The sequence below is a fragment of the Vicia villosa genome, linkage group LG4, assembly GCF_029867415.1.
Source record: "Vicia villosa cultivar HV-30 ecotype Madison, WI linkage group LG4, Vvil1.0, whole genome shotgun sequence".
In the NCBI taxonomy this organism is placed as follows: Eukaryota; Viridiplantae; Streptophyta; class Magnoliopsida; order Fabales; family Fabaceae; genus Vicia; species Vicia villosa.
The window spans coordinates 135,061,060-135,085,347 of NC_081183.1; the positions used below are offsets into that span (position 1 = coordinate 135,061,060).

The window sequence follows — 24,288 nt, forward strand, 5'->3', positions numbered from 1 at the left end:
CCAACCCTCTAGACGTAGGTCCAGGTTGCATCGAACTGGGTTACCAATTGGTTTTGTTATTTATTACTTTTCTGCTCCATCATCTTGTACAAGTTGTGATGATTCTAGTTTAACTTATCGAACCAGTTGCCAAGACATCACGTTCAACATCTGTCCCCTAAAGAACAAAATTTTAATTAGCATCAGAGCAGACAACCTAGCTTGTTGGGTTAGCTTCAAGGAAGATACATTCTACTCAAATGGACAACTTTAAGGATGGTTATTTTGGATGGTTCCAACTATGATTATTGGAAGGTTATGATAGTGACTTTTCTCAAATCCTTGGGAAACAAAGCATGGAAAGATGTGATATAAGGGTGGAAACATCCAGTGGATACTTCTGAAAATGGTACAACCAGCTTGAAACTAGAAGCTTATTAGACTGATGTTGAAGATGATGAATCCCTTGGAAACTCAAAGGAATTAAATGATATCTTTAATAGTGTGGACAAGAACATTTTTAGGTTGATCAACACATGTTCAAAGGCTAAAAAAGCATGGAAGATTCTCAAAACTGCACATGAAGCTACATTTAGAGTTCGTATGTTAAGGTTGCAGCTCCTTACAACTAAGTTTGAGAATCTGAGGATGAATGATGATGAATCAATTTGTGAATTCCAAATTAGGTTACATGATATTGCAAACACCTATTTTGTCTTAAGTGAAAAGAAGTCAAAAGAAAAGCTTGCCATAAAACCCCCACAATCGGCTTTACCATTTTCCTTTACAACACCATCCACATTTAGTGTAATGAAGTTCTCCTGCACCGGTCTCCATCTAATGTAACTCAAATTTTGATTTAGGAAACTCAATCTTTGATGCATCTCAAGGCTCAATTTGTATCCTTGAGATCTTCTCTTGATATCTGCAGCCATCCCGATTGGCGTAATGAAATTTGCGTTGTGAATCTTCTTATTACGCCAAAACCACAACGAGTGACATGTTGTAGCCCAAAGAGAATTTAAATCATATGAGCTCCCATGACCAAAGTTATTCTGCAGGTTCATGCTCATCCATTCCTTCAGACATGCATTAAAAAAATTCCAACACTGCTCTCTAATAAGCGAGAGCAAAATAGAGTTTGCAAAAGTACAATATCTCAATGCCTGCGATACAATTTTGATTTCCCCCGTTCAATTCTGACAATAAGGGTCTCTAATGCTCATCTTGCTCAATTGAAAATTGGTAATGAGACTGTCATGATTAACTTGCCACATGAAAGCCCTTATTCTTTTATGGGTCTTCAATTTCCAAATCATTTTCCAAGCTGCCTCATGATCATTATTGCGGCTATAGAACTAAAAGTCTGATACGCATCCCTGAAAGAAAATTTACCATCTCTAGATACTTTCCACTAACAGATATCCTTTTCGTTGCTCATTCGAGGGGGGTGGATGAATATAATTTCCTCCACAATGTCTTGAGGAAGAAAATGATGAAGCCAGTCTGTCACGAGATTAGCTAATTTACTGATGTAGGCGATATTCAAATCAAAAAGTCTTTAATCATTCCTTATGATTCTCGAAGGTATCCATTCATCAGTTCAACCATTATTCGTTTCCCCATTCCTTATATCCCAACTAATAAGAGACTTCATAATGTTCCAGTCCTTTCTAATATTCTTCCATAAAATAGAGTCATTTGGCTTGACAATAACATGGCAAAATTTCTCATTACCTAGACCATATTTACCTTTGAGCACTTAGCATTATAGGGTGTTCTCTCCACTCAGAAGCTTTCATCTAAACTTTAACAAACTAGCTCTATTGGACACAACAAGGTTCCTCAAGCCTAGACCTCCCATCTTCTTGGGACTAGTTATGATGCTCCAATTCACCGCATGAGTGTGCTTTTCAGTCTCAGTGTTGCCTTAAATATTGTTTCTCTGGATAACTTGGATTTCTTTAAGGCTATATTTAGGAATGGCAATGGTCATCAATGTACATGTGGGCATTGCCTCCAAAACAAATTTAGCAAACGTTACACTACATATAAAAGGAAAATGCTTGGCTTTTCAACTAGTGAGTTTATAATTGATATTCTCCAAAAGATATATGAAGTCTTTGTATATATATATATGTATATATATATATTTCACCCTATGTAGTTTTATCATTGAGAGAAAAAGTTGTGTGTTTTCAATAAAATACGAAATTATTGTTGCTAGGGATCGAACCCATGACCAGTACAAATTTTTCCTTGATGGATCTATTACCGAGGAGAAAAGTGGCAAATTTTCATGATGCCTTGGCTACCTCCCATATGAAGATGAGCTAAACCCCTTTTCAACTGAGATAAATGAGGTTTTGTGTAGTTGTGAGCCTAACTTCCAAAAAGGAAACCCTATAACGACCATGTGGTTTAATCCATATGAGTGTACTTAGTCAATTAAGAAGCTTTATGCCCTGCTCTAATTGATTGGTTAAGGTCCATAATTGATTAAGCAATGTATACAAGCTACCCAAATGACAAGGACCACTCATGGTTAATCCCAAGAGCACCTTCATGGTTCATCTATAGTTTTTAGGGTGTTTTAGAAATTTAGATAAGTTTAAAACACTTTTAGGTTATTATGTGCATTGGCTTAGTAATTCAAGAATTACTCTAATATATCTTTACAATATTATTATCACTCTGACATGCGGAACAGGAGAGCATCCTTACTTATTATCTTTCACATTCTTTTAAACTTCAAGATCCCTTGCTTGATTCGACAATTCATCTATGACATTGGCTTCTTCTAATTGATGAGGCTTGATTGAGCTTCTTGATATACACTATCATAAGAAAATGCTTGACGAAAGACCATCAGAGATTTCCCCGAACGCCGCTTGCCATTAGGTGTTGCCCTTAAAGAGATCTTTGATATATTGATCTCACAAAAAAAAATATTGATCTTGAGATATTATCCTAATCATCGATTTAGATGAAGATTATACATTATGGTGTTGTCATCATTAAAACCATTGTTCATATTTTACTGATGCTAACACTATACCTACGAGCACGTGGATTAACACAAGGCTCCTTCTACAAGGTAATATGGAGGTCTGACCCTACTTTCCTAAAAATAACATCAGAAAATCAATTAGAAGAGTCATCCTCTTTGGACACAAGAAGAGACACACCTTTCAACCAAGTTGAAGTAGATCGAAACCACAATCTGTTTTCCCCTCAAAAAGAGGAAACAACTGGAGTGTTATATTTGACTACAAGAATATCAAACCACGTGTCTAAAGCATATGCAAGCAACCTCCATATCCACGTCAGTAGAAAAACTCTACTACTTTTAGAAGAACCGACCATAGTTTTAAATTGTGGTTGTGGTAGGAATGTGTTTGCGGTTGCGAGTGTATCGATTGTGGCCATTGCTGCGATGTGCATTCCAACTATTGTAGCGTGAATTTTAATTGGGAGGTGCTTGAAATATTATAGTAAAAAACACTTGATTTTAAAATTTTTCATTGTGTAAGAAATAAATTGAATTTTTAGGTTTTGACATTGAGTTTTGGGAAAAATACTTGATGAAACATTAGTAAAATTGTCTGAAGTGGTTTTTATTGTCAGGTAGAACCATGAATTTAATTTACACCGCAATTGCAGTTTGATGCAATTGCAAAAAATACCACATCAACAATATTGCTTACACAATTGTGATTGTGAACTAACTCTATTAGCATGCACTTTCGATCCAAGTTAAAAAAATTCTTTAAAATTTTTACACACTTTCGGTTTTGAGTTAAAAAAATCTTAAAAAATTTTATGATTTAATTTTAAATCTCAAACCCTATGTTTTATATGAGTTGGCGGACCAAACCATATAAGCTATACTCAATTTTAAGTGCTCTACATTTAAGCATCCAAATAGGAGCCATATGGTAGATGTTTTTAAACTTCCTTATATGCATTGAATTTGGTTTCTGTATTTGGATAAGCTATTGACTAACAACAGAAATTCATATTTAAAAATGGCGGAAAGCATAAGCTATTGACCAACAACAGAGATACATATCCACTCCACGACTAGTCTAATGATCTATTAAGAATTAATTAAAAAAACAAGAAATTTCTAAAGAGGAAAGTGACAGCCATAGAATTCTTTGAATCAGTCTGTAAACATATTAACTTAAGGTCTAACTTTTTGACCTTTATACATTCTAGTATGCAAAATACAAAATGGTCACTGAACATGAAATTTTATATAAATATGTGACCTACCAGAATTATATATATAGGACTCACCCTAATACTCAAATTCTATAACACTTTCCTTTGTGTTATAGCTTTCTTTCATAGCATGATCATAAGCAACAATACCATAATGGCTTCTCTACTGCTAATCTTTGCTCTTTTTACAGTTCATCTTCGCTTGACCAGTAAGTAACAGTTCCTAGCTAATCTTCTTACATACTACTAATAGTATATATTATGAATAATACAATTTTACATATGCTGCTATAAGGAAAACACTACTTTTCCATGCAGGTGCTCAAATTGGTGTTTGCTATGGCATGTTGGGAAACAATCTACCATCACAACGTGAAGTGATAAATCTTTGCAAATCAAACAACATCAAAAGAATGAGGTTATATGATCCAAACCAAGCAGCTCTTGAAGCCCTTAGAAACTCTAACATTGAGCTAATGTTAGGTGTGCCGAATTCGGACCTACAAAACATTGCTACAAACAATGGAATTGCAATTCAATGGGTGCAAAAAAATGTACTAAACTTCTACCCTAGTGTAAAAATCAAATACATCGCGGTCGGCAATGAAGTTAATCCGGTCGGTGGATCATCTCAATTTGCGAAATTCGTTCTCCCCGCGATCCAAAATATTTACCAAGCTATAAGAGCAAAAGGTCTACAAGATCAAATCAAGGTTTCAACCGCTATCGACATGACTTTGATAGGAAACTCGTATCCGCCGTCTAAAGGTTCATTTAGAAGCGATGTAAGATCATATTTGGATCCAATTATAGGTTACTTAGTATATGCAAATGCACCTTTATTTGCAAATATTTACTCTTATTTTAGCTATTCTGGTAACCCTAAAGACATTTCACTTCCTTATGCATTATTCACTTCACCTAATGTTGTGGTTTGGGATGGTTCAAGAGGATACCAAAACCTATTTGATGCTTTGTTGGATTCATTACATGCTGCAATTGATAATACTGGAATTGGTTTTGTTAAGGTTGTTGTGTCTGAAAGTGGTTGGCCTTCAGATGGTGGATTTGCAGCTACCTATGATAATGCAAGAGTTTATCTTGATAATTTGATTAGGCATGTTAAAGGGGGGACTCCAATGAGGAATGGTCCTATTGAGACTTATATATTTGGTTTGTTTGATGAGAATCAGAAGAGTCCTGAGCTGGAGAAACATTTTGGAGTGTTTTATCCTAATAAACAGAAGAAGTATCCATTTGGGTTTGAGGGGAAAAGAGGTTGGGAGATTGAGGGTAGTATGTTTAATGTATCTTTTCCTCTTAAGAGTGACATTTAATTATGTAATTAAGGTTGCTCTGAATGTTTGCATGAAATAAATTTGGTTGTCTAGTTTTTATCTTGTAACCACAACTTGGAATAAAAGTCAGTTTTTTAAACCAACATATAATAATAGGATTTAATTTATGTATATACTAAAGTTTTATGCATATATTGATGGAGGTTTTTGTGACTATCACTATTTAGGATTTAACCATAACCAATATATAATAATAGGATTTAATTTATATATATATACTAAAGTTTTATGCATAATAATATTTTGCACTCCAAAATTTCATTATTATGTTTCATCACATCAAAAGGAGGCAAAAAAATTGAAATTTAAGGAAAAGTTCATGTATCTTATTCCTTATTGCTGACATTATTCTGGTGTAATGTGATTTGTGGTATACATAATCATAACATGTGTCAAAAGATAGTTAGTCATCCCATTGCATGTCGGCTTCTGCCCGAAGAGAAGGAAATAGTTTCTTACATGACATTGAACATGGTGCATCCTAAAAACATACTTGCAACTTTGAAACGTAAAAAGACCTGAAAATATCTCAAACATCAAGCAACTATACAATGTCTGTTTTTGAAACAACAAGGTGATAAAAAAGGATCGAACTAAAATGCAACAAATGTTGAAACTTTTGGATGATAATTATTATGTATCTAGGTACCGAGTGTGCGGGGATAAAGAAATCATTTGAGATATATTTTCGATTCATCTTGATTCCATTAAGTTGTTCAACATATTTCCCATTATACTCATCATTGATTCAACGTATAAGTCCAACAAATACAGACTTATATTATTGAAAAGACTTATTCCGTTGGGTTTTTATTTCTGGAAAGTGAAAAAGAGGACAATGTTACTTGGGCTTTCGAAGTGTGTTGGGCAATGTTGAAGGACAAAGAAAACATGTCGAAGGTCATTATCAACGATCGAGATGCCATATTGATGAATTTGGTTGCAAAGGCCTTTCTTACTTCATATGTATTACTTTGAAGGTATTACATCACATGGAATGTGAGAATCGACTTAATCCTATGGTAGGGGCCAAAAAAATAAAGGATGAAGATGGAAAATTGATCAAAGCTAGCGTGATACTAGAATGAATAATGGATTCATGAAATGTTATAATAAATTCTTCTACGGTAGAATTATATGCTAATTCTATTATACTTTTCAAGGTGTGTGAGAAACATCTAAATTTCTTGAAATATGTTGAAAGTACAATTTTAGACCAGGTGAAGGAGAAGATTATTTGTGCTTGGACTGATCATGTTAGAAACTTTGCAATTACAACAACTAACCGAGTTGAATCTGTCCATGCTACACTAAAGAATTGATTGGGAAATAATAAAGGTGATTTGTTTAGAGATTGAGACTTTGTGAACTAAACGATCCAAAATCAGTATAATGAGATACAAACATCATTTGGTCGCAACATTATAGTGTTGGAACATAGATTTTGAGACACCAATCTCTATTCACATTTGATCGGAAACATATCTCGAGCAGGGTTGAATTTTATTTTTCACAAAGCCAAACGAGATGAAAAAGTAGGTTCCGATAGTTCAAAGTATAATTGTACACTTAGAAAGGCATATGGTCTCCCATGTACTTGTCTAATTTCAAAGAAGCTGAAACTTGATAGCCCAATACGAATGAACAAGGTTTCCACTCATTGAAAAAGACTTAAGTTTGATTATAATGGTGTGATGAAGGACGGTAAATCATATATATCTCTATCTTGACTGAATGGGAAGTGATATAAGAGAGATTATTGAAAGCCAATGATAATATGAAACTCCATATCAAATAGCAAATGAGGAAGATTTCTTATCCAGAAACTACAAATTTGAAATCACCATCTCAACCGGTAAAAACAAAATGCGCTCCTAGGAAGGTCAAAGCAACACCAAGTGACAATTCAACGATGTGGTCTCCTTCCTACTTTGAACACGTTGACAAACTTTTTCCAGATTCTCCAACTTCAAAATTTCAAAAAAGTGTTGTCAAAGGAGCTCGCATTAGCAAACCATATCCTTCACCACCTTTACCCAGAATTGAAGTTCTTTGTATAATTATCCTTTGGATTAGCTGCATTTTTCAAAACAAAAACATGGAGAAATGATCAAAGTGTTCAAGTGGTTCTAGCTTGCTAAGGCAATATGGAGGTGCGAAAGGTAAGCATGTTGGACCCGATGCCCCAACATGTTTCTTGACATCTAGGCCTTGCACATAAGGACTTTGCTGCTGCGTTTTGGAAGAATCTCTGAACAAAGATTGGATCAAATTTTATTTCTATCTAGTTAACAATATGATTATATAATTTGTTGAACATATACGTAGATCAAATCAAATTAAAGATATTTAAATTTGAATTTGTAACAAACTAAATCATATCTTTTTGTTTGAGATATTCAAGGATCAAATCAAATATCCAACATAATCTGCAATTTTTTTGGACGAAATCAAATCTCAAATCAATTAATAAAAGCTCAGAATAATTGGTATATAAGGAAGACACAACTGGCAAACATTAATTTCATCACAAAAGCACCGATCACACATATTACAATTCACATAAACGATTTTATAACAATATATTACATAAGGATTATTCATATCTCTATTTTATCATCAATTATAAACCATTGTATAGGGGACACATGGGATTTATCCCAAATCCCATTTGATCACACCAATAAACACAAAGAAACTAAGTTATTTATCAATAAAAAACAAAAATAGAATTTGGGAAAGAGGTCGATCGTGAAAGGAGAATTTGGAATAAACAGGGCTTTGGGATAATTTGTCAAAAAGCTTCAATTTCAAAGTAAGGGGGGATTACTTTACCTATGAGTGATTAGAGGCAACTAGGAAGATAAGGGGTCCTTACCCTCCCATCAGCGACATTTTATTATTCTGTATGGTTTTCTATAATTTGTTTGGGAAACCACACAACCTCGTCCAAAACCCGCACTCGTGCAATCAACGACACACTAAGCAAAAACTCCACATTTGAAACATCTCAAAGAAGCACAAACTTCTCCCCCACTTGTTTTAATCTCACTCCTGCTGGCTAGCTGTTGAAAATAAAAAGAAACGAGCATCGACAATGTTCATAAACATGTCGCATGCTAAGGAATTAAAATAATTCTCACAACCTAGGCCGAATGGACAAACCTATTCTGATACCAACTATGTAACACCAAAAACCCCAAAACATGTATTTTTCACACATGTAGCGAAATCTATGAAAATTAAATACAACCACTGGGTGTCACACATGCTTTTTATCATTTAAAATAATTTCTGAATATGGAAATTAACTTTAAAACTTAATAATAAAAATATTTTGAACAATCAACATAACAAGTATAACATAGTAATCTCGTCTCGATGTTACACTATCAGAGTGACTAACAAAAAACTAAAAGCTGACCAGAATACGACAAACATCAAAGCATAAATAAAGTAGACGAAGAGGAAACTACGCCATCAACACAAGTAAGAACGACAATTACTCCTAAGACTCAACCTGATGATCTGCATCACATGTGTATAGAACACCATAGAAAACAAACAGGGGGTGATAATTTATTCATATAAGTTAATGGTGCATAAACATTAAGAATAAAACAATCAACATGAATATTAACCCATAATAATCATCCATTTCATCATTGTGCACAATCAAATATCACCCACCAATCATAGAAATTCATATATGGAGAATGGATGTAATGTACTTGTCAACTCTACTTTACAGTGCATGTGGTACCAAAGTTTGGAAGTTTCAGAGTTATGTTACTGAATTCATCCACGAGCTCCATCTCTAAACCCTGATCTCATCAATGGTTACATCTCTGAATCTCTAGATTATAATTCGTCCATGGACCAAAACCTCACCTATCACCTCTCTACATGATGCATGAATGATACATAAAATCATATAAGGTTCATCTCAACCTCCACCTACATTACTTAACATTGGTTTCATCTCTAAACAAAAATTTATCATAATATTGCCAATATAGGCCCCACAACAATCGGTTCCATATCTGAACCGAACACACCAGCATAATAATCATCACAACTCAGTATAAAAAATCATTGCCATTAAAAGGACACACAATGGTTCCACCGAACAAAATCAAACTCCACATAACTCGACACAATCATTAAAATCATACAGTATCTCAACAATATTTATCATTATAACATTCATATAACCAGTCGGAACATCCCAGCATTACAACTCTACACATGGCAACCATCAAGTCATGCTTACATAATTATTCAACAATCACCTCATATCACAATAAAACATAATATTCATATTTTCATGTACCTTTTCTCACCCATAAATCATTGTTATAAGATATTATTAAGCGTCAGTTTCCCAACACTTCAAACTGTGCCTTAAATGGATTCACGAAATTAAATTTACTCGCAAAACTAAATTCTCCATACAAAATGCAGAGTCTTGCTACGCCCCCCCCCCCCCCCCCCCAAAATAGAATACAAAATCAAAATCAACATTATCACAAGAAATCATCATGTTTTTCATCAATGCCTGACATTAACATATGAACACCATCATCTCCAATGTCCTCATGGCATCTCATCACACAAATTCACATTAACAACAAAAATTAGCATGATTAACACAATTAAAATCCATAGCATCAATCCAATTGTGGAGGTTTTGCTCAAATCTCACACAATTCATAAACCCTCGACAATGGAGGACAGGGGAGAAAGGAAGAAGAAAGAGGGTTATGATCCCTCTCTATACTACAATATTAAGCACACTTATCATAAATATGTGAAAAAGCCCTAAACTTGACAATAGAATCTCCCTTTTTCTCACTCTTGTTCTGCTAGGGCCTTTTCTCCTTTCTTGCTCTTTTCTCACCAATTCTCGTATTGTCCTTTCTTTTCTATTTAAAAGAAATAAAATTTAATTTTAATTTTAATTTTTTAATTATCTCCACAAATATCCCTAACTCCCTCTTAATTGAGAGGATTGAGTTTGGTTCGTGAGATAAACAAGTCTTAAAATATTTGTTGTGGTTTATTGAGCTTTGCCCAGAAAAATTTGTTTTTGGTTATTGAGATGAGTATGAAATATATCTACGAGGGTTCTAGTTTAGCCCGTGGTAAAAGCTATTTTCTATTGGGGATAAGCCTATAAAAATCTCAAGAAGACCTATCAGGGACAGGACTAGGCCAATGTTCGGCCAAACCTGTATAAATCTCTCATGCAATCTCTTTAACCATATCATTTTAATTTCTGCAAATAACTTTCATTATTTCATTTCCGTTGCAATTCACTCAACCAAAATTATTAATACAAACTTAATCGAGAAAAGTATAAAATTAATCACGATTTTAAATACCCCAATTCATCTCCCTTTTGTGCTTAAGTCACTTGTCCAACAAGTTCAACTTAGGGATCCAGCATTTTGATCTCCTCTATGGGCGCCAAGGATTCCTCTTAGAGATTCTTCATTTTGACCACCTCTATGGGCGGCAAGGATCCCACTTAGGGATCCAATATTTTGATTGCCATTATGGGACAATCTTTTTCCTAGCTTGTGAATTTACTGCAAAAAGGTAATAACTAGCAAACATAAATTCTCTAAAATAAAGTGAGGGACCTCATTAAAAACCATCACCCCATGAAAAACGCAAAGGGAAAGGAGTGCACCGCACAAGATAAACTTGTCCGTACAATAGAAAAAGATTTAATACCCGCCTATAAAATTCAACAACAAAGTAGCCAGAGAGTAATGAAGAAAAAAATTAAACGAAGACTATGAAGATGTCTCTATAGGGCATCGTTTCTGGTCCTTCAGTCTTTGATCTCCTTAGCAGTTATAGCCAAAATTCTCTAAATTTAGGGCTACGAGTTGGATTTCCCCCAACCTTAGGCTGAAAAGAGCATATAATGTCATCCACCATTACTCGGGCAAGTGAAACGTTAAATTCCAATTGATATACAAAATAAGTAGTCTGAACAGTCGCCTAGTCAGAATTCTTGAAGTAGAAGTTGCCCTAATAGACGGAGTTTTCAAATTACACGCCAAAGGAAAGGTATCTCAAAAATACCTTTTCATCGGCCCTATTACTTCCACACTCTTCATCACATCTACGTAACCAATAAGGGATACGTTAAAGAAGGAATTATTCTAGAAAGAATTTGATGAGTAATATATATATATATATATATATATATATATATATATATATATATATATATATATATATATATATATATATATATATATATATATATATATATATATGTCACTTTCCAAAGATATATTTCCTATCCCTTTCCGTTCTAGTGTTCGCCAGTCAACGAGTCTCAATGAATGCTTTTAGTCGCTTCTTTGACGTTGCATCAGAAGGAGTTACGATGTAGGCATAACCAAGATCCTTTAAAAGGCCACCAATTGCCTTTTCAAGTATACCTCTTCTTGAAATAGGTCCCCCTCTTTGTAAACATAATGTTCCCCATCAAGAAATGACTCTAACTCCATAACTAGAGGAGTAAGTCCGTACACACATATGAAGGAAAAAGTTCTATTTTATATATATTTGCATGATATTCTTCGTTCATGGTAGTAACCAAGAAGAAGCGATCCTTTCAATGATTCATGCTATCATAATAGGTCTCAAAGAATTTGGAGTTTTACTCAAAGAAATCATATCTAAATTATATGCGTGATTAGTTGTGTTATTTTGAGTCTTTAAGAAATGGAAGAATATCACCACAATAGACTATCCCCCTTTTGTTCACACTAATGTTGAAAAACCTTGACAAATGCCCAGCTCGCCGAATGAAGTTGCAGGGGCGATTATCAAGTGATTCATAAAACTGATCTCAAAGTCAATGAATGGAAAATGGAAGTACATGAGGGAGAATAAGCACTTCTAGAAGGGAATGACACTAGTCATATTCGCTACATATCATTTATTCTCCATCTGATAGAAACACTCCCTGTTTAGACAAAGATCCCACATCAGTCAAAGTGTAATCTAAGCCACCCTTAGAGGTGCAGGCAGAGAGAGTCTCCAATATTTCTCGGTCCACCCAATCGATATGGATATCTCTTTTCATATTCTAGAGCATGATTGACACACTATCCATAATATGAAACTCTGTGAAGAAAAGACTAATATGAACAATATGGGATACACAAGCAAGTTCAAGCACAACCACTCCTATCAGAAAGTGTCAACAATAGAAAAGTCTTTCGAAAGAGAAGCAGAAGTATCAAAGCTCGCTACCCAAGTAGCCATAGACAAAAAAGGTGAAAGCAAGGAGAAGAATTTAGTTTTATTATATGGAAAATTCGCGATTGTTGAAGCATTTCAAGTGAAAATGAGCGAAATATCACACACAAACTTAACTAAAATCCGGGACAACATAAATTGCAAGAAAGAATGGCGATAAAAGGAAAGAAAGAGTTATTTTTGCAAGGCATGAATCATCAAAAATGAGAAAATGATGCTTTAGGAGCCTCTTATATGCGCCTCAACTATTAAAGATCGTACGATCCACTACACACCATTATCAACTACAGGAAAATAATTCAATATGCATATTCTCAATGACAGTAGCGTCCTTTAAGTCTCTTCACCTCCACGAATCAAATAACCGAGTTGAAGCGTACATGAGGTTACTACAAAAAGTACAAACAACAACGCCATGTTTATAACATATTCATATACACCGTAGTGATAGGTTAAAATTTTCACGCCCATTGAGTTCCTGGATTTATAAATAGTAATTTTATGACGGTTGATTTTAAACTCTATAGTAAAACATGATGTGTCAAAGTGTAATCTAAGCCACCCTTAGAGGTGAAGGCGGAGAGAGTCTCCAATAATTCTCGGTCCACCCAATCGATATGGATATCTCTTTTCATATTCTAGATCATGGTTGACACACTATCCGTAATATGAAACTCTACAAAGAAGAGACTAATATGAACAATATGGGATACACAAGCAAGTTCAAGCACAACCACTCCTATCAGAAAGTGTCAACAATAGAAAAGTCTTTCGAAAGAGAAGCAGAAGTATCAAAGCTCGCTACCCAAGTAGCCATAGACAAAAAAGGTGAAAGCAAGGAGGAGAATTTAGTTTTATTATATGGAAAATTCGCGATTGTTGAAGCATTTCAAGTGAAAATGAGCGAAATATCACACACAAACTTAACTAAAATCCGGGACAACATAAATTGCAAGAAAGAATGGCGATAAAAGGAAAGAAAGAGTTATTTTTGCAAGGCATGAATCATCAAAAATGAGAAAATGATGCATTAGGAGCCTCTTATATGCGCCTCAACTATTAAAGATCGTACGATCCACTACACACCATTATCAACTACAGGAAAATAATTCAATATGCATATTCTCAATGACAGTAGCGTCCTTTAAGTCTCTTCACCTCCACGAATCAAATAACCGAGTTGAAGCGTACATGAGGTTACTACAAAAAGTACAAACAACAACGCCATGTTTATAACATATTCATATACACCGTAGTGATAGGTTAAAATTTTCACGCCCATTGAGTTCCTGGATTTATAAATAGTAATTTTATGACGGTTGATTTTAAACTCTATAGTAAAACATGATGTGTCAAAGTGTAATCTAAGCCACCCTTAGAGGTGAAGGCGGAGAGAGACTCCAATAATTCTCGGTCCACCCAATCGATATGGATATCTCTTTTCATATTCTAGATCATGGTTGACACACTATCCGTAATATGAAACTCTACGAAGAAGAGACTAATATGAACAATATGGGATACACAAGCAAGTTCAAGCACAACCACTCCTATCAGAAAGTGTCAACAATAGAAAAGTCTTTCGAAAGAGAAGCAGAAGTAGCAAAGCTCGCTACCCAGGTAACCATATAAAAAAAGGTGAAAGCAAGGGGAAGAATTTAGTTTTATTATATGGAAAATTAGCGATTGTTGAAGCATTTTAAGTGCAAATGAGCGAAATATCACACACAAACTTAACTAAAATCTGGGACAACATAACTTGCAAGAAAGAATGGCGATAAAAGGAAAGAAAGAGTTATTTTTGCAAGGCATGAATCATCAAAAAGGGAAAAATGATGCTTTAGGAGCCTCTTATATGCGCCTCAACTATTAAAGATCGTACGATCCACTACACACCATTATCAACTACAAGAAAATAATTCAATATGCATATTCTCAATGACAGTAGCGTCCTTTAAGTCTATCCACCTCCACGATTCGAATAACCGAGTTGAAGCGTCCATGACATTACTACAAAAAGTACAAACAACAAAGTCATGTTTACAACATATTCATATACACCGTAGTGATAGGTTAAAATTTTCGCGCCCAGTGAGTTGCTGGATTTATAAATAGTAATTTAATGACGGTTGATTTTAAACACCATAGTAAAACATGACGTGTAGCCCACTTCGATTCTCAACTACTACATTGTTTCCATTTTTTAGAGTGCATTAAGCGTGTGTCACATATCTCCATTATTTAAAAAATAAATTTTAAATGATTTAACAACGGTTAATACCCCAACCGTGTTAGAACAAGAATTGTTCTGATCAATATTCTTAGTTTTGATGATAACAAGGTATATGAATTTTGTATAAGATAATGTGGTACTCTAATCCTATGCAATTTCCATTTCAGGAAACATATAAAGAGTATGCACAAATTCAGCGCAAGAAGCACTGACTCAGAAGGTTCAGCATGCAACATCAGAACATGATCTAGCAAGACATTAGAAGATGGTCAAGCAAAATCAGAACATGATCTATTGAAGCATCATAAGAACTTGAGATCAGAAGCAGAAGCACTGAAGTTCTCATGGTATCACGCTAGAAGCACTTCAAGGTCAGAAGACAAGAAGATGCTCTGCACCAAGCTGTTTGACTCTGATGAAATTCAAACGTTGTTTATACAAACATTAGATCAGAAGCAAGTACAAGATGGCAGACTACGCTGACTGACAAAAGGAACGTTAGAAGCTATTAAAGGAAAAGTCAGTTAAAGCAGGAAAAGCAAGGCTCAAGGTAGTTGACAAAAGAGTGAAACATTAAATGTAATGCTGTACGGATCACGCAACGCATTAAATGCTCCCAACGGTCATCTTCTCAAACGCCTATAAATAGAAGTTCTGATGAGAATCTGAATACAACATTTTGCGCAAACATACAGAAACGCTGTCAAATTCATAAAGCTCTCAAACTTCATCTTCAACCTCACTTCATTACTGTTGTAATATCTTAGTGAGATTAAGCTTAAACTTAAGAGAAATATCACAATTGTGATTATAGCTTATTAAGAAGCATTGTAATACTCTTGTAAGATTTATTTTACATTCATTTGTATAAGGTTCCTAGAGTGATCAAGGTGTGATCAGAATACTCTAGAAGACTTAGAAGGTATCTAAGTGGAAAACCATTGTAATCAAGGTTGATTAATGGATTAAATCCTCAGGTGAGGTAAATCACTCCAAGGGGGTGGACTGGATTAGTTTAGTTAACAACAAACCAGGATAAAAATCATTGTGCAAATTGTTTTTATCTTAAGAGTTTTAAAACTACACTTATTCAAACCCCCCATTTCTAAGTGTTTTTCTATCCTTCAAACCGTTGTTAGAGGACTTAAGTTTCCACTACGGTTGCTTTTTCCAAACGTGATTAAATGGTTTACTTATAAATTAAAACAAAACTTATTTAGTATTTTTTATAAGACGACCAAGGTGAACAAGGGAGCTAGAGACGACAAAGGTGGCCTAATCTTTACCATCTTCGTATCCATTCATTTGGAGCTCAAATCTTCACCCTCTTCATTCATTTGTTTCTCTAGCTGCCTAGTACAGTTCTCTTCAACATCTATATTTGTATTTTCTTAGTTTATGTTGTATATGCTCAAGTCTTCACCCTCTTTGTTCATTTGATTCTTTAGCTTTGAAGTACGGTACTCTTTAACATCTTCATTCCTTACGTGCATAAGATTCTTCAGCTTCGAAGTACGGTACTCTTCAACATCTTCATTCCTTTTTTCTTTGTATACATGCTTAAGTCAGTATGAGAGTATATTTTTCATATGCTTTAGGTTTAAATTTTCTTTAGGTTTAGATTTTAGTGTGTCATTCACATTATTATACGTGTATAAATTTCAGAAGTTGTTATGGGTCTTAGTTGGATGAAAGCCGATAGACTAGGTCCGGTTTATGAGAAAGGTGTTCTTGAATTCCTTGAATACGCTGATAAACATCTTCCTGACAATAATGGTATCTTTTATTGTCCTTGTGTTGTTTGCGTGAATATCAATAAGGGTACAAAGAAAGAAATATTCCAGCACCTTTGTTGTGATGGTATATGTCAAAATTATATAACATGGATGTGGCATGGTGAGGTGGATAAAGAGGAAAGTCGGGCTCCCCAAAGTCAAAGAGTGGATGAAGAGGAATATATGGAGGATGAACTAGAGGATATGTTCCGTGATATTGGAGAATCTTCTTTTAAGAATGCTCATATTTATGATACCTTATATAGTGATAAAGACACCCCTTTATATAAGAGATGCACAAATTTTACACGATTGTCGGCTGTGTTAAAATTATTTAACCTGAAGGCAAAAAATGGATGGTCGGATAAAAGTTTCACAGAGTTGCTTGAATTGGTAAATCAAATGTTACCAGAAGATAACAAATTTTCGGATTGTTGCTATGAGGCCAAGAAGATATTGTGTACAATTGGTATGGAGTATATCAAAATACATGCTTGCCCTAATAATTTCATATTATACAGGAAAGAGTGTGAAGACTTGTTTCAATGTATGAAATATGGTTTGTCGCATTACAAGCTCAATGCCAACAATGGTGATGACAATGACTACGACAATGTTAGTAGGAAGCATCCTCAATCATGCTAAAGTGTTATGTTACTTACTAATAGTTTCACGATTTAAGATACTTTTTGCTAATTCAAATGACACAAAGAATCTTAGATGGCATGCAGATGAAATGACTCATGGTGGGAACATTCGCCATGTAGCTGATTTGTTGCAATGGAAGAAAATTGATTCGTTGTTTTCGGATTTTGGAGTTGAGCCAAGAAACCTTAGGCTTGGGCTTGCCACCGATGAAATGAACCCCTTTGGTTATCTAAGTCCATTAATTGATGATTTACGACTCTTGTGGGATGAAGGCGTTGAAGTTGATGATGCATATTATGGGGAAAAGTTTAAGATGGATGCAATGTTATTTTTCACAATCAACGACTTTCCTACTTACGGTAACTTGGCTGAATATAGTGTCAAAGAACATAAAGCATGTCCTATTTTTGAATATGATACTTGTTATCACCAACATGAGTCTGGAAAAAAGACCGTTTACCTTGGGCATCAAAAATTTCTAAAACCCGGTCATCCGTATCGTAGATTGCGGAAGGTTTTTAATGGAGAGCAAGAGTTTGATGAGGCTCCTGAACCTTTAACCGGGGATAAAATTTATCAACAACAGGAACACATTAACGTTGTCTTCGGGAAGAGAGAAAAAGAAAAATGGGCAATTGCGAAAAATATATGGAAAAAGAGGTTCATCTTTTTTGATCTTCCATATTGGTCAAGTCTTGATGTTAGACATTGTCTTGATGTGATGCACGTGAAAAAAATGTGTGTGATAGTTTGATTGGCACACTTTTAAATATTTCAGGCAAGACTAAAGATAGTAAAATTTCCCGTCTTAATATGGAGGCGATGGGTATACGTAAATAGTTGGCTCCAATAGAGAAGGGAAAAAGAACTTATCTTCCTCTAGCATGTCACATTCTATCTAAAAAGGAAAAGAAAAATTTCTACGACTGCTTGCAAGGTATTAAAGTTCCACAAGATTACTCATCAAATATCAAGAAACTTGTATCAATGAAAGATCTCAAGTGATTTGGTTTAAAATCTCATGATTGTCATGTATTAATGTAACAACTTCTATGATCGAACCATTCATCATGGCTTCTCAAGCAAAACAAATTTTCTATGTTACTGACCCATCAGACATATTAGGAATGGTAAATCGTTCTCCAAGGAAAACACATTCCTCTTAGTGATGAAAGTCCTGATATTTCGTCCACACCTTCTTACACTGCACAAGTTCCTACCTCATATGATGAAGTTGATGGAAATGGTGTCCAAGCTATTCGAATCGATCATGAAGAAGGCATTTGAGAAAATTAACAAGTACGTAATTTATTCTTTATTCATAATATATTCATGTATGTTATAGTTTCCAAGTATTTTTTACTAACAAGTATAATTATTTGAAATTATAGGTTTTTAGAGTCAAGACACCAAGAGACAAGACATCAAAACACCAAGTAACAATTATGTGATGTTATGTAATGTGTAAACTGTAGATTGTTTGTTCTGATAAATTGTAGGATGTTTGTTATGGTACAATTGAATATGATACAATTATGTGATATTATGAATATGATACAATTAATATTATTCAGATAACTTTATCACAAATGTGAGTCTGTGAACAATAATACAGGTTAAAAAATGGGATTAATTATAAAAGCAGGATAATATTTGTTGATTATGCAGAAACTTTAACAACACTTATAGTCATAACCGTTATAATATCTCGCGCGCTGTCCAGAAAAAATATCAAAACGATAGAGCTGGAAATCAAACCTAGGACCATTAAATTTATCACAACGGTCTTTTGGAAAACTGTTGTGATAGGGAGCGCGCTTTCCAGTTTATCACAACGGCTACTGGGCCATGATTGTAAGTATCATATATTCAACGACACTCGACATAACAACGCCTGGACCCTCGTTGTTATATTTCTTTTCCAACCGTTGTCAATTGAATTTTCCGTAGTAGTGTGAAAATCATTTATGCAAAATAGAGACAAGGGCTTGGGTGCAACTTTTATGAGTCACCCACAAGGTCCAAAACAAAAGACCTAATGATAAAGCAAAGGAAGAACGCACGAAAATACGTTCAAGAGCGCTATGCTGGTTTTCCAGATCAATGTTACGGTTGGTTGCGATCCACACATCACTAAACATTAAGCTTAAAAATTAAATTGAATAAAACTTAATCTATCAAAATTCAATTTTTTAAATTAGAAAGAGTTAAACCTATTATAAAAACTTAATTTAAAATTTTTCAAAAAAGAGGATCAAGTAAATAATAATTTGAGATCTTCCTATTATTCCCACTCTCTTATCCTCAAATAATGTTGGTATAGAATAACTTTTTTTTCTCCTTTTTCTCAAGAAGGGTGGCATAATTTTATGGCAAAGATCCAAAGACCAATATTCTTTTGAGCCGAATAATTTGTTAAAGTACTTAGTGCTACAATGTATGCATTGTCATCTTATTCTCTTTATTTACTAACCATTAATGGAGTTTTCAAAAAAGAAAGTAAATAATGAACATTTAATGTTCATTTATTTTCTTTGCATGATTAGTGTGGGGCTCCATTTGTTGAGGCCATAGTTATTCTGTAATTTCTTATGCACACCCTTAAGTAAGAAGAAAAAGAACAATAAAATACTTGAACAATATATAAATTTTTAATTTACATAATTGTACAAAAAATAGAATTATTTAGAGATCCATTAGTGTAACCATTTGCATTGATTAAGCCTTTGTTAGAAGCATTCTTAACAATTTGACCTACTACTACATTCTCATCATGTAAAGATGAACTGGAATCCCCACTAGTTTCTGCACTAGGCTTTCCTCCTGGCGACCAAATACCTGCAAGACGAGTTTCATCCATAATCTTCCGCAGAAAAACACTTTGGTATTTGAAAGGACCATTCACTTCAACCACAAAACCTCTATATTTATTGCGACAAATCGTTGCCTCCACATATAAACCAACCGTTTTGGTAACATAATAGTGTGCCATAGCCACCTTGAAAGCAATATCAGAATACTCCAGTTTCTTCATTTGGAGAATAACAAATCCGTCTCTAATGGAGCTATCACATGAGATAATAGTAGTTTCTATTGAGTAATCTTGTTCGTCGTTTACGAAGGTAGATGAAGCTCCAGAAGAATTAACTCCTGTTATTCCTCCTTGAAGACCATCATTAACACGAGTGATATTCACTAAGATATCGGTTTTATTATCAGCGTAGTTGCGTAACGCGAATCGTATGCTCTCAAGGCTTCTGTTGTCGTGTTTGGCTTGCAGTTGAAGATCAACATCGGGCTCTAGTTTCTCACCTATTAGGTATTTTGCACTCCAAACCTCTGTGTTGTTATTTTCTTGCTTGTGGATCATTTCAACTCTAAAGGAGTCTCCAAAGCATGCTCTTGTAGCAGTGTTGGTGCCTTCAAAAGAAGTGCAATTCTTTCTTAGGTTAGAGTTGTGGTTGTTTCCCATTGTAAATGAATTTTGAGTTTTTGGGCATGGTTTGTGTTCACCTATTTATTTGTTTGACTATAGACATAGCAAGCCCCTTTATATAATCAACTCGAACACTTATAATCTATTATAATATATTAATTATGAGCTACGGGTCATATTATGGACATCTCTTCATCTTTTACGTCACATCAATTTTAATTCTTATTTCAGCATGTGTAACGTTTCATTTATATTGTTTTCAATAAAACAATATTATTTATATATTCTGCAAGTCATTTTTCTATTTTCATTTTTATATGATTTGTTTCAGCTTTAAAAAATAGATTTTTTTTTTGTTTTTTTAAAATTGATTTTTTAAAACCGTTTTTCAAAATATTACAACCTTGTTTATTTTCATTTTTTTGAAAATAAAACACTAATTTTGACATCCTATAACATAAACATACTATTGAATACCAAATTTAGTCAAAATGGTAATTTTTTTAAAAAGTTGTATTTTAAAAATAATTTTTATGAAAATCTATTTGAAATAGCTTCAAAATTAAGTGATTTTTAAAAATTATGATATCCAATTTCTTTTCTATAAATAGATGAAATACCTAAAATCGCATTTTAAGAATAATTTTTTTTGAAGCAAATATATTATATCACTCAGAGGCAGATAGTGGTTAATACTTAACCTCTTACTGGTGATTGGCACTCCTAGGTATTTCATAGGAAGTTGGCCCTCCGCAAATCCAGTTGTCTGAACTATAATATCTTTTGTCTCTCTATCCATTCCTCTACAGAAGACTTGACACTTCTTTGGGCTCATCACCAACCCTGTTGACTCAAAGAAATCCTGCATAGTCTTGAGCATCATTTGTACAGATTTGGTGTCTCCTCTACAAAATAATAATATATCATCTGCAAAGGTGAGGTTGGTTATACCAGCTTTCTCACACTTTGAGTGATATTTGAAATCAGGATTTGCTAGCATTTTCATCAGAAGTCTGTCCAAATATTCCAACATTAGTACAAACAGCAAAGGGGAGATTGGATCTCCTTGCCTAAGCCATCTTCTAGCCTGCATTATATCAGAAGTGTGACTTGAAGGATAGAAAAAAACTTACAAAGGGGGGGGGAGGGTTTGAATAAGTGTGACTTTAAAAACTTGTAAGATAAAAACAATGAACACAATTATTTTTATCCTGGTTCGTTGTAAACGAAACTACTCCAGTCCACCCCCTTAGAGTGATTTACCTCAACTGAGGATTTAATCCACTAATCCAACTGATTACAATGGTTATCCACTTAGAAAACTTCTAAGTCTTCTAGAGTATACAGATCACAACTTGATCACTCTAGGAATTCACCACTTAGAAAACTTCTAAGTCTTCTAGAGTCTACTGATCACACTGATCACTCTAGAAACCTTTTACAATCAATGTAAAATAATGTTCACAAGAGTATTGATTTGCTTCTTATAAAGCTATAATCACAACAGTGATATTTCTCTTAAGTTCTAAGCTCAACACTCACTAAAATATTACAAGAGTTTGTGAGGTTGAAGATAAAGTTCGTGAGCTTTGAATTTGACAGCGTTTTGGTATTTTGCGCAAGAGTTCTCTAGCTGCTTCTGATCAGAACTTCAGTGCTTCTACTTCTGACTTCATGTTCTACTGATGCTTCATAGTCCATGTTCTGATTCTGCTTGACAATCTTCTGATGTCTTGCCAGAGCATGTTCTGATGTAGCCATCCATAACCTTCTGAGTCAGTGCTTCTTAGCGCTGAATTGTGCATACTCTTTATATATTTCCTGAAATGGAAAATGCAAAGGATTAGAGTATCACATTGTCTTATACAAAATTCATATATAACGTTATCATCAAAACACAGAATATTGATCAGAACAAATCTTGTTCTAACAATCTCCCCCTTTTTGATGATGACAAAAACATATATAATTAATATGAATTTGTAACCAGAATATCATATGACAAAAGACAATTACACAAATATAGCATAAACATATAATCAGAGTGTGTGAATATGTCACCCCCTGAGATTAACAATCTCCCCCTGAAATTAATACTGGAAGAATTTATAACTAAAAGACTTCCTTGAGTATTTTTTCATTTCAGTCGAGACTTTCACTTAGCATAGAACTTCAGAATATTCAGAGCTTCTGCTTCTTGCTTCCATAGGACAGCTTCAGAGCTTTGAATATCTCCTTTGTAATCAATTGAATCATAGCATGCTTGATTGTATCAGAACATTCTTGAATGTATCAGAGCATTTTTACATCCTGGAATGTATCAGAGCATACTAAACAAAAAGTATTAGAGCATGAATTTATCAGAGCATTCTTAAGAAAAAATGTATCATATCATTCTTCTTGCTTCTGATCTCGAAGCTTCACAGCACTAAGCTAGCTTCAATTCTCCAAGAGCATGCTTCTTTATAGAATTGCTTTTCCCATGTATTTGCTTCTCATGTTGAGCTTTTTCAGAATATCTTCAATCCTGCAAAAAATCTCAAAGACATAGAACTTGCAAATAATGTTAGGAAATGTTGAGACTTAATCCCAGCAACTGATATAATAAACCAATTCAATTATCATGTTTCTCTCCCTTTTTTTCATAACATCAAAAAGCATAAAAGATTCAGATGATAAAAGACACACAGAGTGAAGAAGATAACTTTTATTGATAAAAAATATCAGAAGGTACAAAAGATAGAAACAGATGCAAGTCAAGTAGATGCATAGAAACAAAGAAAACAAACTAAGACCAAAGACATACTACGACGGGCCAAGCCTATTATCTAAGATGGCCAGAAGGTTCTTAATCTTAGTAGTGTCTTCCTTCTGATTCTTCATGAATGATATGAACTCATCATGAGTATCCTCGTGCTTGTCCAGACGGGTAGCCAAATCAGCTTGATTCTATTGAAGAGCCTTCATAGTGTTTATCAAAACAGAGAGAGAAGGTCCAGCAGAAGAAGCATCAAAGCTATTATTCATGACATGAGGATTCTCAGCATTTGCTTCAATCATGAGAACATCATCTTGATTTTCCTTAGCAGGAGTTTTCTTAGCAGGATGATTCTCAACATCAGCTTCTGACGCAAAAGCATCTTTAGAATACACAGGAGCAGGGATCTCAGCATCTGGATTCTCAAGAGCCAAAAGAATGTCAGCCAGATTCTCTGGAGGTGTTGGAGCAACCGGTTCTGATGGGTATTCAACTTCTAAATATACCATATTTGGTGCTTTAACAGAGGGATTCTCTCTAAGCCAGTTGAATAAGGACTGAAAGTCGCCAGTCAGAATGTTGTATTG

General features: G+C 34.3%; 2 protein-coding genes across 2 annotated transcripts; both read left to right on the top strand.

The window, feature by feature from the left end:
- Positions 1-4,259: 4,259 nt before the first annotated feature.
- LOC131599730 (glucan endo-1,3-beta-glucosidase, basic isoform-like) lies at positions 4,260-5,682 on the top strand. The gene is made up of 2 exons (XM_058872002.1): positions 4,260-4,415; positions 4,525-5,682. Exons 1-2 carry the CDS (start codon positions 4,337-4,339, stop codon positions 5,541-5,543), a joined length of 1,098 nt encoding a protein of 365 aa, XP_058727985.1. The 5' UTR covers positions 4,260-4,336; the 3' UTR covers positions 5,544-5,682.
- Positions 5,683-16,757: 11,075 nt separating this feature from the next.
- LOC131597928 (uncharacterized) lies at positions 16,758-18,261 on the top strand. Its single transcript, XM_058870586.1, has 2 exons — positions 16,758-17,474; positions 17,542-18,261. Exons 1-2 carry the CDS (start codon positions 16,758-16,760, stop codon positions 18,259-18,261), a joined length of 1,437 nt encoding a protein of 478 aa, XP_058726569.1.
- Positions 18,262-24,288: the final 6,027 nt, after the last annotated feature.

Excerpts from the sequence above, each read along its gene's own strand:
- LOC131597928 (XM_058870586.1), top strand. The coding sequence starts at position 16,758 with ATGGGTCTTAGTTGGATGAAAGCCGATAGACTAGGTCCGGTTTATGAG. Across the intron at positions 17,475-17,541 it reads ATGACAATGACTACGACAAT|ATACTTTTTGCTAATTCAAA; the intron begins GTTAGTAGGAAG and ends TCACGATTTAAG.
- LOC131599730 (XM_058872002.1), top strand. The coding sequence starts at position 4,337 with ATGATCATAAGCAACAATACCATAATGGCTTCTCTACTGCTAATCTTT. Across the intron at positions 4,416-4,524 it reads AGTTCATCTTCGCTTGACCA|GTGCTCAAATTGGTGTTTGC; the intron begins GTAAGTAACAGT and ends TTTTCCATGCAG.